Here is a 14714-nt window from a genome sequence, read left to right on the forward strand (position 1 = left end):
GGATTTCCACAAAGAAGCAAATGAACAAAACATTTGTTGGACTGACGTAGCACTGAAGAAACTGCTCGCTTGCTGGTTTTGCTAATGCCTGTTTTAGGGTTTGAATACTCTGCATTAATTACATGGACCTTGAATTGTTGTTTAGCGACCCGAGAAAGCACTTTTCTAGACACCCTATATGATACGAGTGGGCAGAACACAACACTCCATACACGTCAGTCAACTGGCAGTGAATTTTAAGTGGTTTAATACATTTTTAATTCATAAACGGAATAACTGCGCCAATTTCGCACTTTGCGGTGGTGTGCAGTTGGAGTTCTGTTCTCAACGGTTGCCAAATCAAGACCGTGTGTCCGCTGAGAGGTGTGCACTCGCTTGTTTTGCACTGTGTTTGGGGGACGGGGAGAGGGGGGTGGGGGGTGGGATGACATGCTAATCTCTACCGTGTGGTGAACACTTTCTCTGTATACACAGTGCTTTGGAGACCTTTATTTCGGCTTTGTCTTTGTGTATCCGAAGGTCTGTTGCGACCGATTGAAACCAGTGACAGCTGTGGAGGGAACTGTGACGGTAGTCTGCAGTAAGAGTCATTACGACATGTTTTATTTCTGTGTTATCGTAAGTTACTGGATGTCTTCTTGAAGTGCCACAAAGTGAATTATTTCTGCCTTTGCATTTGTGCGTTACGGGTTGTTGAGGATGTACAAAGTACAAAGCTACTACCGTATGTACAAAGGTCCAGATACCGGAATTTAAAATTTACGCTGTGTTTCGCAAAATAAGAGTTAAACAAAAAAGGGGTACGCTTTTCTTAACTTGCTGGAACGGAACAGAACAATTAAATGAGATTGTATAAGTTTTACTGCCCTAAAATGTATGCAAGAATACGATCGTAATCCTACTGTATGTTCCTTTCGCGTTTTCTAGACTAATACGCAAAGAGAAGTGAAATCTTTAATATTAAGCTTACAAAACACACTAATACACGTATTAAACCAGTTTCCTGAACTAAACAGAGTTTAATTACACTCTAAATCAATTGTCTGTACGACAGCACAAAACTCACGCGTCTCGCCTGGTGCAGAGCTACCAACACCGTCATTAAACTTTGAAAAGACCCACTACATGCAGTTCAGAACTTCCAAGAGATTTCCTTCTGGTGGGTGTATAAAATATGATGACATGGAAATAGGAGAAGTTGAGAGTGTAAAATTCTTGGGATTAAAACTTGATAATAAATTCATTTGGGAGCAACATACTAACGAACTGCTAAAGCGCCTAAACAAGTCTGTGTTTGCAATGCGAATGATGTCAGACGTAGGAGATATAAATATTAAAAAAACTGGCATATTTTGCTTCTTTTCACTCCATTATGTTATATGGTATCATATTTTGGGGTAACTCCACAAACACAGAAAAACGTTTTAGAGTACAGAAGCGTATAATAAGAGTAATGAATGGCGTAAATCCAAGATCATCATGTCGAAACCTATTCAAAGAATTGGGCATATTAACCACACCTTCTCAGTACATTTATTCCTTAATGAACTTTGTTGTAAATAATACATCTCTGTTTCCAACTAACTGCTTAGTACGCAGCATCAATACCAGGAATAATAAAAATATACGTAAAGATTTAAAATCACTTACTCTTGCCCAGAAAGGAGTCCAGTATTCAGCAATGCATATTTTAAATAAGTTACCAGCAACCATTAAGAGTTTACTTTCAGACAAGGCACAATTAAAACATAATTTAAAAGAATTTTTGGTGGCCAAATCCTTCTATTCCATCCATGAGTTTCTCAAGAAGTGCAGTAGACCATTTCAATGAAAATTTATTATACTTTAATTTTTGACAATACTTGCTTGTAACAGCCAAGTAACTGCCTACTGTGTGAATGATGGATGTATGGAAAGCAGATGTAAGTCTTAAGTCTGTAAACAGTGGAAGTTTAATTTTAAATCTTGTACATAATCTGACTGTTCTTAACTGAGGATCACTGAAATGAATAATTTACTTTAATTTTTGATAATACTTGGTTGTAATAGCCAAGAAACTAGCAAATGTCTGAATGATAGATTTAATGAAAGCAGCTGTAAGTATTAAACCTGTAAATATTAGAAGTTTAAATTTTATTCATGTACATAATTTTACTGTTTATTGACTGAGGATGATTAAAATTAATGAAACTCAAGTTTTTCTAATTACATTTTTGTAATGTGTTGATCTGAGATGTTCCACACCCAGGAGGATTCCCTCTGTTTACCTGACACGTTCCACACCCAGAAGGATTCCCTCTTTTGTGGGTCTATGGAATGAATAATTAATCTAATCTATTTCACTTTTTATAGCAACCTACACAATATTTTGCTCTTCGACAGGCACGCGTCCCGGAACTTCACTTCCTGATAAGTGCTGTGGGCGACGCAGACCTGCTGGCCATGCGCCGCCAGGGCCGTGTGCTGTGGGAACGCTACATGTCGTCTGCGCAGGCGGCTGTTGACACTGTGATCGCACTGCTGCGCACGAGATTAGGAATCCCCCCGACTCCAGTACTGGATAAACCGTCACCTAGTGTGTTCAATGCTTCTTTCACTGTAAGTAGTAGACTCCATTTGTAAGCCTGTAATGCTGTAAAAATCTAAAATCCTTCATGTACGGCAGATTAAATATATACTTGTTTCACAGGTAGATGTATGTGTGATGAGACATTTATAATACACCGCAGGGAAAGTATCTTTTGGTTGATAAAGTCTGTAGACTTTGGACTGAAAACATCTACATCCATACTCTGAAAACCACTGTGAAGTGCATGGTAGAAGGTACCAGTTATGGTTTCTTTCCACTTCCATTCACGTATGAGGTGTGGGGAAGGATAAGTCTTTGAATGTCTCTCTAATTATTCTAACCTCGTCCTCACTGTTCCTGGGGAAGCGATGAGTAGGCGGGTGTAGAGTATTCCTAGAGTCGTATATTGAAGCCGGTTCTGGAAGCTTTGTAAGTGAGCATTCTCAGGTAGTCTGTCTATGTGCGAGAGTCTGCCATCTCAGTTCCTTCAGCAATTCTCTGGGACTCTCCCATGGGCCGAACAAACTTGCGATCATTCGTATTGCCCTTCTGTTTATACTTTCAATATCCACTGTTAGTCCCACCTGGTATGGGGTGCACACACCTGAGAAATATTCTAGGATGGGTTGTAGGACTGATATGTAGGCATTCTCCTTTTGGGACTGATTCCTTTTCCACCGCATTTACCAGTAAAATGAATCCTGCCTCCGGCTTTATCTACGACTGAGCCTAGGTTACGTCCCATTTCATATCCCTAGAAAGCGTTACATCCAGCTATTTGCAGGAGTTGGTCGATTCCACCTGTGACACATTGTTACTTGTCACAGGACATATGTTTTTTTTTCATTTTGTAAAGAGCAACACCGTACTTTTGAGAATAAACGTAGGCACGTTTCTGAGCCAAATAGCATTCCGAAATTGGGAAATACTGCGTGCAATTCACAGCACTGATCCATCGCTTTCAGTACGTAATGTGAGAAAACTTCGATCTGGGTTTCACATGATGTATTTTTCGACATCCATTCTGGTTGGCATTGAGGAGATCATACTGTTCGAGCTATTTTAGTACACTACTGGCCATTAAAATTGCTACACCGCGAAGATGACGTGCTACGGACGTGCAATTTAACCGGCAGGAAGGATATGCTGAGATAAGCAAATGATTAGCTTTTCAGAGCATTCACGCAAGGTTGGCGCCGGTGGCGACGCCTACAATGTGCTGACACAAGGAAAGTTTCCAATCGATTTCTCATACACAAACAGCAGTTCACCGGCGTTGCCTGGTGAAACGTTGTTGTGATGCCTCGTGTAAGAAGGAGGAATGCGTACCATCACGTTTCCGACTTCGATAAAGGTCAGTTTATCGTATCGTGAGATTGCTGCTTGCGTTGGTCGAGATCCAATGACTGTTAGCAGAATATGGAATCGGTGGATTCAGGAGGGTAATACGCAACGCCGTGCTGGATGCCAACGGGCTCGTATCACTAGCAGTCGAGTTGACAAGCATCTTATCCCCATGGCTGTAACGGATCGTGCAGCCACGTCTCGATCCCTGAGTCAACAGATGGGGACGTTTGCAAGACAACAACCATCTGCACGAACAGTTCGACGACGTTTTTAGCAGCATGACTATCAGCTCGGAGTCTATGGCTGCGGTTACCCTTGACGTTGCATCACAGACAGGAGCACCTGCGATGGTGTACTCAACGACGAACCTGGGTGCACGAATGGCTAAACGTCAATTTTTCGGATGAATCCAGGTTCTCTTTACAGTATCATCATGGTCGCATCCGTGTTTGGTGACATCGCGTTGAACGCACATTGGAAGCGTGTATTCGTCATCGCGATACTGGCGTATCACCCGGCGTGATGGTATGGGGGGCCATTGGTTACACGTCTCGGTCACCTCTTGTTCGCATTGACGGCACTCTGAACAGTGGACGTTACATTTCAGATGTGTTACGACCCATGGCTCTACCCTTCATTCGATCCCTGCGAAACCCTACATTTCAGCAGGATAATACACGACCGCATGTTGCAGGTCCTTTGCGGGCCTTTCTGTATACAGAAAATGTTCGACTGCTGCCCTGGCCAGCACAGTCTCCAGATCTCTCATCAATTGAAAACGTCTGGTCAATGGTGGCCGAGCAGCTGTACCTGTACACGCCATCCAAGCTCTGTTTGACTCAATGCCCAGGCGTATCAAGGCCGTTATGACGGCCAGAGGTGGTTGTTCCGGGCGCTGATTTCTCATGATCTATTCACCCAAATTGCGTGAAAATGTAATCACAGAGTCAGACAGGGGACCCTCTGGGCCCTGGAACGTTGTCGATTTTTAATGGGTTCAGCTGTTTCTTAATGTCCCTGCCACTAATGTCTGTAATCAACATCTACAAGTAATATTGAAGGACTCACTTTTTCTGTGGCACGAGAATTAAATTATGGCAGTTCTCCTGAGTTTTTCTTTGTAAAGGAACATTTGAAAACAGAGTTAATCATTTCTGCTTTTGATTTGCTACCCTTATTTTCAGTTCCTGTCTCATCCGCGGGTGACCAGACGCTAACTTTGATGCCACGAACAGCTTTTTAAATAGGATAAGAAATTGTTCGGTTTTCGCAAAGATCTTTCGACAACATTCTGCTACGGTAGTCATTGATGGTTTCGCGCATTGCTCTCTTGACAGCAAAACACGTATTATTTAGTATCTCTTTATTGATAGCACCATGCCAACTTTTACACCATGCAGCAGTGTTTGTTTCTTTAGAAATTTATTTTCAGTGACTGCCTACATTGGAAAGTCCTTATCATCATGAAGTCTTCAGTTGGGTACATATCTGTCAATTGAATGGTCAACTACTGGTTTAAATGCGAGCCATAGTTCTTTTACATGCTCCTGTCCTGTGCTACGAGTTTCAAGTTCCTCATTGGAATTTGACAATGCTGTTTTTTTTTATTTGGTTTCGCTGTAAGTATAATACTTTCTGCTTATTTCAGTTTCCCTTTGCAACTGGGTAACCATTGTTGCTCAAACACACTCGTAGTTGCTCCTACCATTGTCAATGTGGACATTCTCAAACAGGTCAGATCTGTTTTTTGCCATTAGATCTAAAAATTTCCGTCATAAGTAGGATTCTGAACCATCTGATCTAAGTACCTTTCAGGGAAGGCATTTAGTAATAAATCACAGGATATCTTCTCACGCCTACTATTAACGAAAGAGTAATTTTATGAAGTTATTGTTGGATGAATAACGTTTCCACCGACGAATACTGTATACCGGGGATTTTACATAAAAGACAGCTCACGTTCTCTCTAAACATTTTGCTTACATCAGGAGGTTCGTCTGGTGGAAGATAGTAGGATCCAATGACAGTATTATACCCAATGCTGATGCTGAGTCTTTCCCAAACAATGTAGCATGCAGCTTCATTTTCTACCTTGTGCGATTTGAGTTTCTTGTCTAGTGTGAGGAGTACACCTGCACCATGTTCCATTAGCGTATTCTTTCGACATTCGCTTAGATTTTGCCCAATACTCTCACTGCTGTCGGCTTAAAGTTTGAACTAGCTTCTGGACCTACTACTATGTGAGTTTGACTGCTTTTCACGAACGCTTCAAACTCAGGTATTTTGTTGCGAATGATTTGGCAGTTTACTACGAGGATTTTAATTCTCTTGCCCGTGTGTGTACGGGAAGGGGGTGGGGAAATTCCTTTGGGTGTTACATTATTACTTCTGGATCTCCTACAGCTACCATTATCTGGACTTCATAGAGAGTGCCTAATCTAAAGAATCCTCGTTTGCTACTTGGGTAGCAGCCTATGTTGTGTAGTGCACTCCAGACACACTGAGGGCCCTCTACAGTTCTCAACTCAATGGTGCAAGTCCAGGACGTCGTAGCTTGTCTTATCAAATGACCCCCAAAGTTGTTCAATCCTTTCACCGTACTGAGAACCAGGGGCGTACAATCAGTTCTGGGCCGATGCTACCAACTGTGAGCTCTGCTGGAACTCCGTGCACAAGGTTGGTCTTCTCAAGTTTCTCTGTCAGTCGTTGGAATTATCAAAGTATGACCTCGGAGCCCAGGCGACAGAAATCGTTTGTTCCATAGTGCACCACAATCGACGTTTTTCTATGCCCTGTTCTCTCTGTGACTCCGGAATATCTCCTTCAACATGCGGCATACACACACTGACTGCACCTGGTGTTCCATTCAGTCCCGTGTTGCCATTTTCCTATGGGTACCATTATTCGTCGCCCGTCCGACCTGCCGAAGATGAATAACCCATAACCTTTTTGCGTTTGCCTCCTGTTGACACAGGATAAGCACGTTCCCCAACATGTGAAGTGAATCCCACCGGGTCAGTTTTATTTTCGGGGGAAGACAGCACCAAGAATCTTTTGACTAGGGGACTATCCAAGTCCTACCTGGTGCCAGTCCATCCTTCACAGGACAGGACACCTTGACCCACGACTGAAACGCCACCAGCAGAGAAGTCGACGAAAAGATGTAGCTCCTGCTCTTCCTGCAGAGGAATCGGGACCTACAGGAGAAGACAGAACTTGAGGTGTCTTTGGTACGTCTAGTTCCAGCACACCTATTCGCAGCAGATACTAATCGGTAGGCAGTAATCAAGGTGTTTTCCGCCTGCCTACGAACATCAACTGAATTATCCTGTGTTTGAGAACAACATTCACAGCGGAGCTATGCTGTGGCTGGTGCAATGTTTTGCAGGACAGTTAAGAAATTAATTTGATCTAGGCCCGCTGGTTTTCTTTCAGTTTGTTGACCCGAACGTGTCACTAATTCTCTTTAAGAACAGAAATAATAAGTATATATAACGAGATTTGTGTTAAGGCAGCAGAAAAACTAATGGAAGAAATGAGAAGTTTCTTAGAAATTTTTGAGCTTATAGTCGTTATCGCCGGCCGTTGTGGCCGAGTGGTTCTAGGCGCTTCAGTTTGGAACATCGCTGCTGCTACGGTCGCAGGTTCGAACTCTGCCCGGGGCATGGACGTGTGTGCTGACCTTAGGTTAATTAGGTTTAAGTAGTTCTAAGTCTAGGGGACTGATGACCTCAGATGTTAAGTCCCATAGTGCTCAGAGCCATTTGAAGCATAGTCGCTATCAAACTCAGAGACAATGTTAATGTATGATAAATGTAGCTAATATACTCTCCTTTTGAAAGAAAAACTAGATGTAACGCAAAGTTTTAGTTATAATATGTGCAGCAGAAACTAAATTTCAAACCACGGTTTGCTAAGAACAGCTTATGCATACTACAATCGTGACTTCCGAAAATTCTCAAAAAGTTACGTTTATTCACACTGACGCACATTCGAAATGCAGTCTGAACTATCTTTTGACAGTAACAGCAAATCACAAAGATTGATATGCTGCGAAATCACAAACACTGTTTTTCTACGAAGTAAGTTATTCTCAACACTTGTAACTTACCAAAATTTTCAAAAATATACTTTTTCAAGTCAGAAAATTCTCGAAAATAGACCTCTTTCAGTTGAAATTACACAATGAAATTAAGGAAGAACGATTTAAGATCGGGCCTACAATTGATGATAATAGTATGGTCTTATCGCGCCACTCAAAAGTGCTAGAAATTTCACATCATATCGCCATATACGCGAGTACTGACGCAATCAGTGAATGATGATGCATAAGTGACACGAAAAGTCAAGTATCAGAATCTAACATTTCCAACCGGCTCACGACTCTGGCATACACGGCCTCACACATAGGAAAATTCGGAAGTCGTCTTGTATATCTAAATAAACATGCGATTTGCACGGATACAGGGGAAACACAGAACATTCATGTATAAAATGCAGATTTAAACCATCAGCTGTTTTTATTTTAAACCAAAATTCTTCCGGTTTCGGTCTTGGAGCGCCTTCACGGGTGAAGGGTTAAAATGGTTTAAGCCACCAAATTCCATTACTCATTACTTAAAACATGTCGTGAATGCCATGAATGTAAATATATGACACTGTAGGTATACAGAGAATCACTTGAGAATTGGGGTTTAAAATAAAGACAATTGATGGTTCAAATATGCATTTTATACATTGCTTAAGGCTGTTGCCAGCCACCTTCCAAAAATTTTTCAAACCATTCAATCTTAACAGTCTGATTCATAACATTTCACCATACCGGCGAAGGTACACCAAACTTGTGACTGTTAGCAGAATATGGAATCGGTGGGTTCGGGAGAGTAACACGGAACGCCGTGCTGGATCCCTACGGCCACGTATCACTAGCAGACGAGAAGACAGGCATCTTATCCGGATGGCTATAACGGATCGTGTAGCCACGTCTCGATCCCTGAGTCAACAGTTGGGCACATTTACGAGACAACAACTATCTGCATGAACAGTTCGACGACGTTTGCAGCAGCATGAACTATCAGCCCGTATCACAGACAGAAGTGCCTGCTATGGTGTACTCAACGACGAACTTGGTGGACGAATGGCAAAACGTCATTTTTTCGGATGAATCCAGGTTCTGTTTACAGCATCATGACGGTCGCACCCGTGTGAGGCGACATCGCGGTGAACGCACATTGGAAACGTGTATTCGTCATCGCGATACTGGCGTATCACCCGGCGTGATGGTATGGGATGCCATTGGTTACACGTCTCGGTCACCTCTTGTTCGCATTGACAGCACTTCGAACAGTGGACGTTACATTTCAGATGTGTTACGACCCGTGGCTCTACCCTTCATTCGATCCCTGCGAAACCCTACTTTTCAGCAGGATAATGCACGACCGCATGTTGCAGGTCCTGTACGGGCCTTTCTGGATACAGAAAATGTTTGACTGGTGCCCTGGCCAGCACAGTCTCCAGATTTCTCACCAATTGAAAACGTCTGGCCAATGGTGGCTGAACAACTGGCTAGTCGCAATACGCCATTCACTACTCTTGATGAACTGTGGTGTCGTGTTGTAGCTGCATGGACAGCTGTGCCTGCACACGCCATCCAAGCTCTGTTTCACTCAATGCCCAGGCCTATCAAGGCCGTTATTACGGCCAGAGGTGGTTGTTCTGGGTATTGATTTCTCAGGATCTATGCACCCAAATTGCGTGAAAATGTAATCACATGTCAGTTCTAGTATAATATATTTGCTCAATGAATACCCGTTTATTATCTGCATTTCTTCTTGGTGTAGCAATTGTAATGGCCAGTAGTGTATATTCAAAGTATTGGTAGTGGTCAGAATAGTGTACCTGCGAGGGTATTATCTTGATGGAAAGTGAATTCGAATGTGGATAATTTGTTGATGCTCATATGGTGGGCGCTCCGCTAAGTAAGGTAGAGAAAGTATTTTGTTTTTCAGGAGATACCATGTCGCAATCTGTACCTCATACAAGTAAAACGGAGAAACATCATCCTTTACATCACAACACCGACGAACGTGTGTGTTGAGTAATAGTGGCAGGCAGGCGTCGAAAAGGGTTGTGTCCAAAAACAAACGGACGACCGCTGCAAAAGTCAGTGTAGAACTCAATGTCGCACCCACGAATCCTGTTACCTGTTAGCACCTAAACAACACGAAGGTTGCTACATGAGCAGGGAACTGTAGGGCGAGCTGAAATTCCATAACCATTCATCAGTGACGCAAATGCTCGTAACAGGAACATTAGATGCCGAAAGCCTAAAACCTGGATTATGGAGCAATGCAAGAAAGTCATTCGTTCGGATGAGTCCTTCCTCACACTGCGCCCAACTTCTGGCGGAGTTATCGTACCAACAGTGAAACATGGCGGGGCTCCGGCGACGTTATGGGCTGCCATAACGTTTAACCCATGGGCCGCGTGGCTACTCCAGAAGGCTGCATTGTTGCCAAGGTTTATGTGACCGTTTTCGCTGATCAGTTCCATACCGTGGTACAGTGACTGTTCCCCAGTGGTGATGCTGTTTTCCAAAACGGCAGGTCCCTCATTGAAGCATCGCATGTCGTCCAGGACTGGTTTTGTGAACAAAAGGACGAATTGTGGCATATGCCCTGGCCGGCACCGTCACCAGATGTCAACATAAGCGTGCGTTTACGATTGTGCGCCTTGTAGCTAATCACTGTGCGGCTGCAGCTTACCCCACACGGAAGTAAGGAGTGCACCTACACAAGTACTTCCACTCCCTTGTGGCGCAAGCTGCAGCCGCATGGCGACTACACTCCTGGAATTTGAAATAAGAACACCGTGAATTCATTGTCCCAGGAAGGGGAAACTTTATTGACACATTCCTGGGGTCAGATACATCACATGATCACACTGACAGAACCACAGGCACATAGACACAGGCAACAGAGCATGCACAATGTCGGCACTAGTACAGTGTATATCCACCTTTCGCAGCAATGCAGGCTGCTATTCTCCCATGGAGACGATCGTAGAGATGCTGGATGTAGTCCTGTGGAACGGCTTGCCATGCCATTTCCACCTGGCGCCTCAGTTGGACCAGCGTTCGTGCTGGACGTGCAGACCGCGTGAGACGACGCTTCATCCAGTCCCAAACATGCTCAATGGGGGACAGATCCGGAGATCTTGCTGGCCAGGGTAGTTGACTTACACCTTCTAGAGCACGTTGGGTGGCACGGGAACATGCGGACGTGCATTGTCCTGTTGGAATAGCAAGTTCCCTTGCCGGTCTAGGAATGGTAGAACGATGGGTTCGATGACGGTTTGGATGTACCGTGCACTATTCAGTGTCCTCTCGACGATCACCAGTGGTGTACGGCCAGTGTAGGAGATCGCTCCCCACACCATGATGCCGGGTGTTGGCCCTGTGTGCCTCGGTCGTATGCAGTCCTGATTGTGGCGCTCACCTGCACGGCGCCAAACACGCATGCGACCATCAGTGGCAGTTGCAAATGGTCCACGCCGATACCCCAGGAGCAACAGTGTCCCTAATTTGCTGGGAAGTGGCGGTGCGGTCCCCTACGGCACTACGTAGGATCCTACGGTCTTGGCGTGCATCCGTGCGTCACTGCGGTCCGGTCCCAGGTCGACGGGCACGTGCACCTTCCGCCGACCACTGGCGACAACATCGATGTACTGTGGAGACCTCACGCCCCACGTGTTGAGCAATTCGGCGGTACGTCCACCCGGCCTCCCGCATGCCCACTATACGCCCTCGCTCAAAGTCCGTCAACTGCACATACGGTTCACGTCCACGCTGTCGCGGCATGCTACCAGTGTTTAAGACTGCGATGGAGCTCCGTAAGGCACGGCAAACTGGCTGACACTGACGGCGGCGGTGCACAAATGCTGCGCAGCTAGCGCCATTCGACGGTCAACACCGCGGTTCCTGGTGTGTCCGCTGTGCCGTGCGTGTGATCATTGCTTGTACAGCCCTCTCGCAGTGTCCGGAGCAAGTATGGTGGGTCTGACACACCGTTGTCAATGTGTTCTTTTTTCCATTTCCAGGAGTGTAGATACAAGGCGCACAGGTGTAGACCCAGCTTGACCGAGACTTTGTGTTCTAGTTTGGAGAGAAGGATGCGTGATCACTATCCACCTCCATCATCATTACGAAACTTGTCACTGCATTACAGGAGGAAATGTTTTCTTGAAAATTATACGTTGCGGGCTTTTAATACTATAAAATGATGAAATAGTGGTTCTCAACTACGTACCCTCAGACTCGGAGTTGAAATGTTAGAAGTTTTTGTTGGTTTCGTTGTCTAGGGGCTGGGATACATAGTTGCTGCATTACAAGCCAAATACTCCTGCGTCTACAGTATACAATATGAATATACACATGAATCGAGTGGTCAAAGGTTCCTATCACTCGGCAATTGCGAATTTTGAGTGTTATATAGGAATTTATAAATGAAAGATTGCAATTAAATAAATTCTGCAAGTACTGTTTTAACTACTTTAAATGATGAGTATGATAGCAGAGGTACCTCTAAGAATGCCCTTTATTACTGTAAAACACTTATTGGTGTCGATGGTCCAACAATTAAATAAAATAGTATAGGTTGAATAATAGGGAAACAATAGATTCCTACTTCACGTAATTGGTTACGAGCATCAACATAGCTCGCTAGATATCCACTTATAAACGCATACTGTGTCTTCACTGCAGAAGCCACAGAAATCTTACAAATGCACAAGTCACCACTATGAAATATTTCTATCTCCCGCGACCTTGCGCAGAACTGCTCTTTTCTCCAAGTTTTCCCTGCGACCGTTCATCACTGCTCCACGTCCAGCACTCCCCCGTGTCCTCTCCAGAAATGATCGCTGTGATTGGCTAGAGCGCTCCCGCCCTGTCTCCAAGCCAACACACTCACAAACATAATGAAACACATTCGAAATACTGGATTTACATTTAAATAACTTGAAAATAAGATAAATATTCCTACGGCTGGACCATAAACACGCTCTAACACACATTATTAAATACATAAACAAATTAAATAAACATATCAGAGGAATACAACAGAAGTAAGCCAGTAGCCTAATGTCTCTGTGCTTTCTAAAACACAGTAAATAATTGACCAATTTCTTCATGATGAGTATATATCGGATATAAACAAAGAATAGTTGAATAAATATATTTACAAGCATGCTGCTACCGTTTTTGCGTGTAACTGTGGAGTACTTATGGCCTGGCGTGATCGATAGTAATAGGGCACTTTGACCTCCCATAACTCATGTACTATTCAAGTTTCATGCCTGTAATGAATACCAATTTAGGTTTACACTAATAGCCTTCTAAAGACATGTCGATCGACAAAATCGGATGAACCGATTAGATTTTGGAAATTCATTGCTGGATGTTACTTGTATAATTTGTCGTCAGATACTAAACTTTACACTAATAAAGATATTGAAAATCTGATTACACCATCAGAATCGTAGTGCAAATAATGGTAAAGAACATGTTTCTTTTTGAGGTATCGTGATTTCCCTGGCTACTAATAATTTCTATATGAACTATGAAATGTCTGCCATTAAGGTTTCACGAAGTCCGCCATATTTGGCACTCCCGACATGTCTCCTTCATCGACACAGCACCACCGTGTAATTCCCATCCACGCTGTCCCTGGACCACGTGGTTCTACCATTGTGCGGTATCACACGGTTGCTAACGAGCCGCGACTTGCTGAGCTGCCTGAGTGGTGGCTGCCAACTTTGAACTTAGAACATTTTCAGAGCGCCACAACTCGCCTGTTACCTCACAACATGACCTGTAGTTATCCATTCTGATACGACTAGAAGCTATTTGGAAAACCAACAGGTTTCCTGTACTGTATTAGCATCGGAATGTGTTCAAGTTTCCATATTTTTGTCCACCTCCTGTACATAATAGTTAGTGGAAGTAATGTACTAATTAAAGAGAAGCCGGAACCGCATGGTAAATACGATGAAGTGTAACTAGCGATAAAGTTGCTAGTTTTGTATGACGTGCGATCCACAGTTATATCTGCAGGTACTGCACCCGAAAACTTTAAATACCGACATCTTCACGAGACAAAGTAGTTGGGCGTTGAAGGAATTTGATGTTTTGTGAATCCCTTTCCAGTACAAATCTTATGAAACCTTATTCTCAGATTCTCCATGATTTTTTCTGGTTGTCAGTAGTTTCATCGAGAGTTAGTACTTAGATATCTCGTTCTTGTTGTACAGCTCTCTAAGAACAAATGGATTGTGCATTTCATACAAGTGATGGACAAATGTAAATCTCTGTTAGTTACAGTCCTGTGTATGGCTCTGTACCTCAGTCGGCAGAAACAGGGCCCTTGTGGGATCACTCTGCTGCTGTCTGTCTGAAAATCTGCCTGTCAGTCCCTCCTTATCGAGAAAGAGTGAAGGTATCAGGTCGAAATTTGTGGCAAATACTAAGGTCTGTCGTCACTTCTAAGTCAAAGCATTAAAAAGATACGGCCGTCTCTAAAGACACCGTTCTCTCAGCGACAGGTGGACATATGAAGTTGAAATTTAAGTCAAATGCACTGCCTTGGAAATGTAAATATTTTAATTTTCCAAGTCAATGCAGTCAATAGATGCGACCGTGTATGTCTCGTATTTTGGTACTCACAAACTCACTTATAAAAACCCATATCCATGTTGGGCCTCTGTTGTAGCGATAAAGTGAGTGCTTGGGAAACGGGAGGCT

At 43.6% G+C, this 14714-nt stretch overlaps 1 protein-coding gene across 1 annotated transcript in view; it reads left to right on the forward strand.

Annotated features, from left to right (window-relative positions):
- The window catches only part of LOC126159238 (exostosin-3-like), a 300080-nt gene that overhangs the window by 121390 nt on the left and 163976 nt on the right, over positions 1-14714 (forward strand). The window contains exon 3 of the mRNA XM_049916501.1: positions 2383-2598. Coding sequence (XP_049772458.1) covers positions 2383-2598 — 216 coding nt within the window. The remainder of the gene's footprint in view (positions 1-2382; positions 2599-14714) is intronic.

Source organism: Schistocerca cancellata, chromosome 2, assembly GCF_023864275.1.
Source record: "Schistocerca cancellata isolate TAMUIC-IGC-003103 chromosome 2, iqSchCanc2.1, whole genome shotgun sequence".
NCBI lineage: Eukaryota > Metazoa > Arthropoda > Insecta > Orthoptera > Acrididae > Schistocerca > Schistocerca cancellata.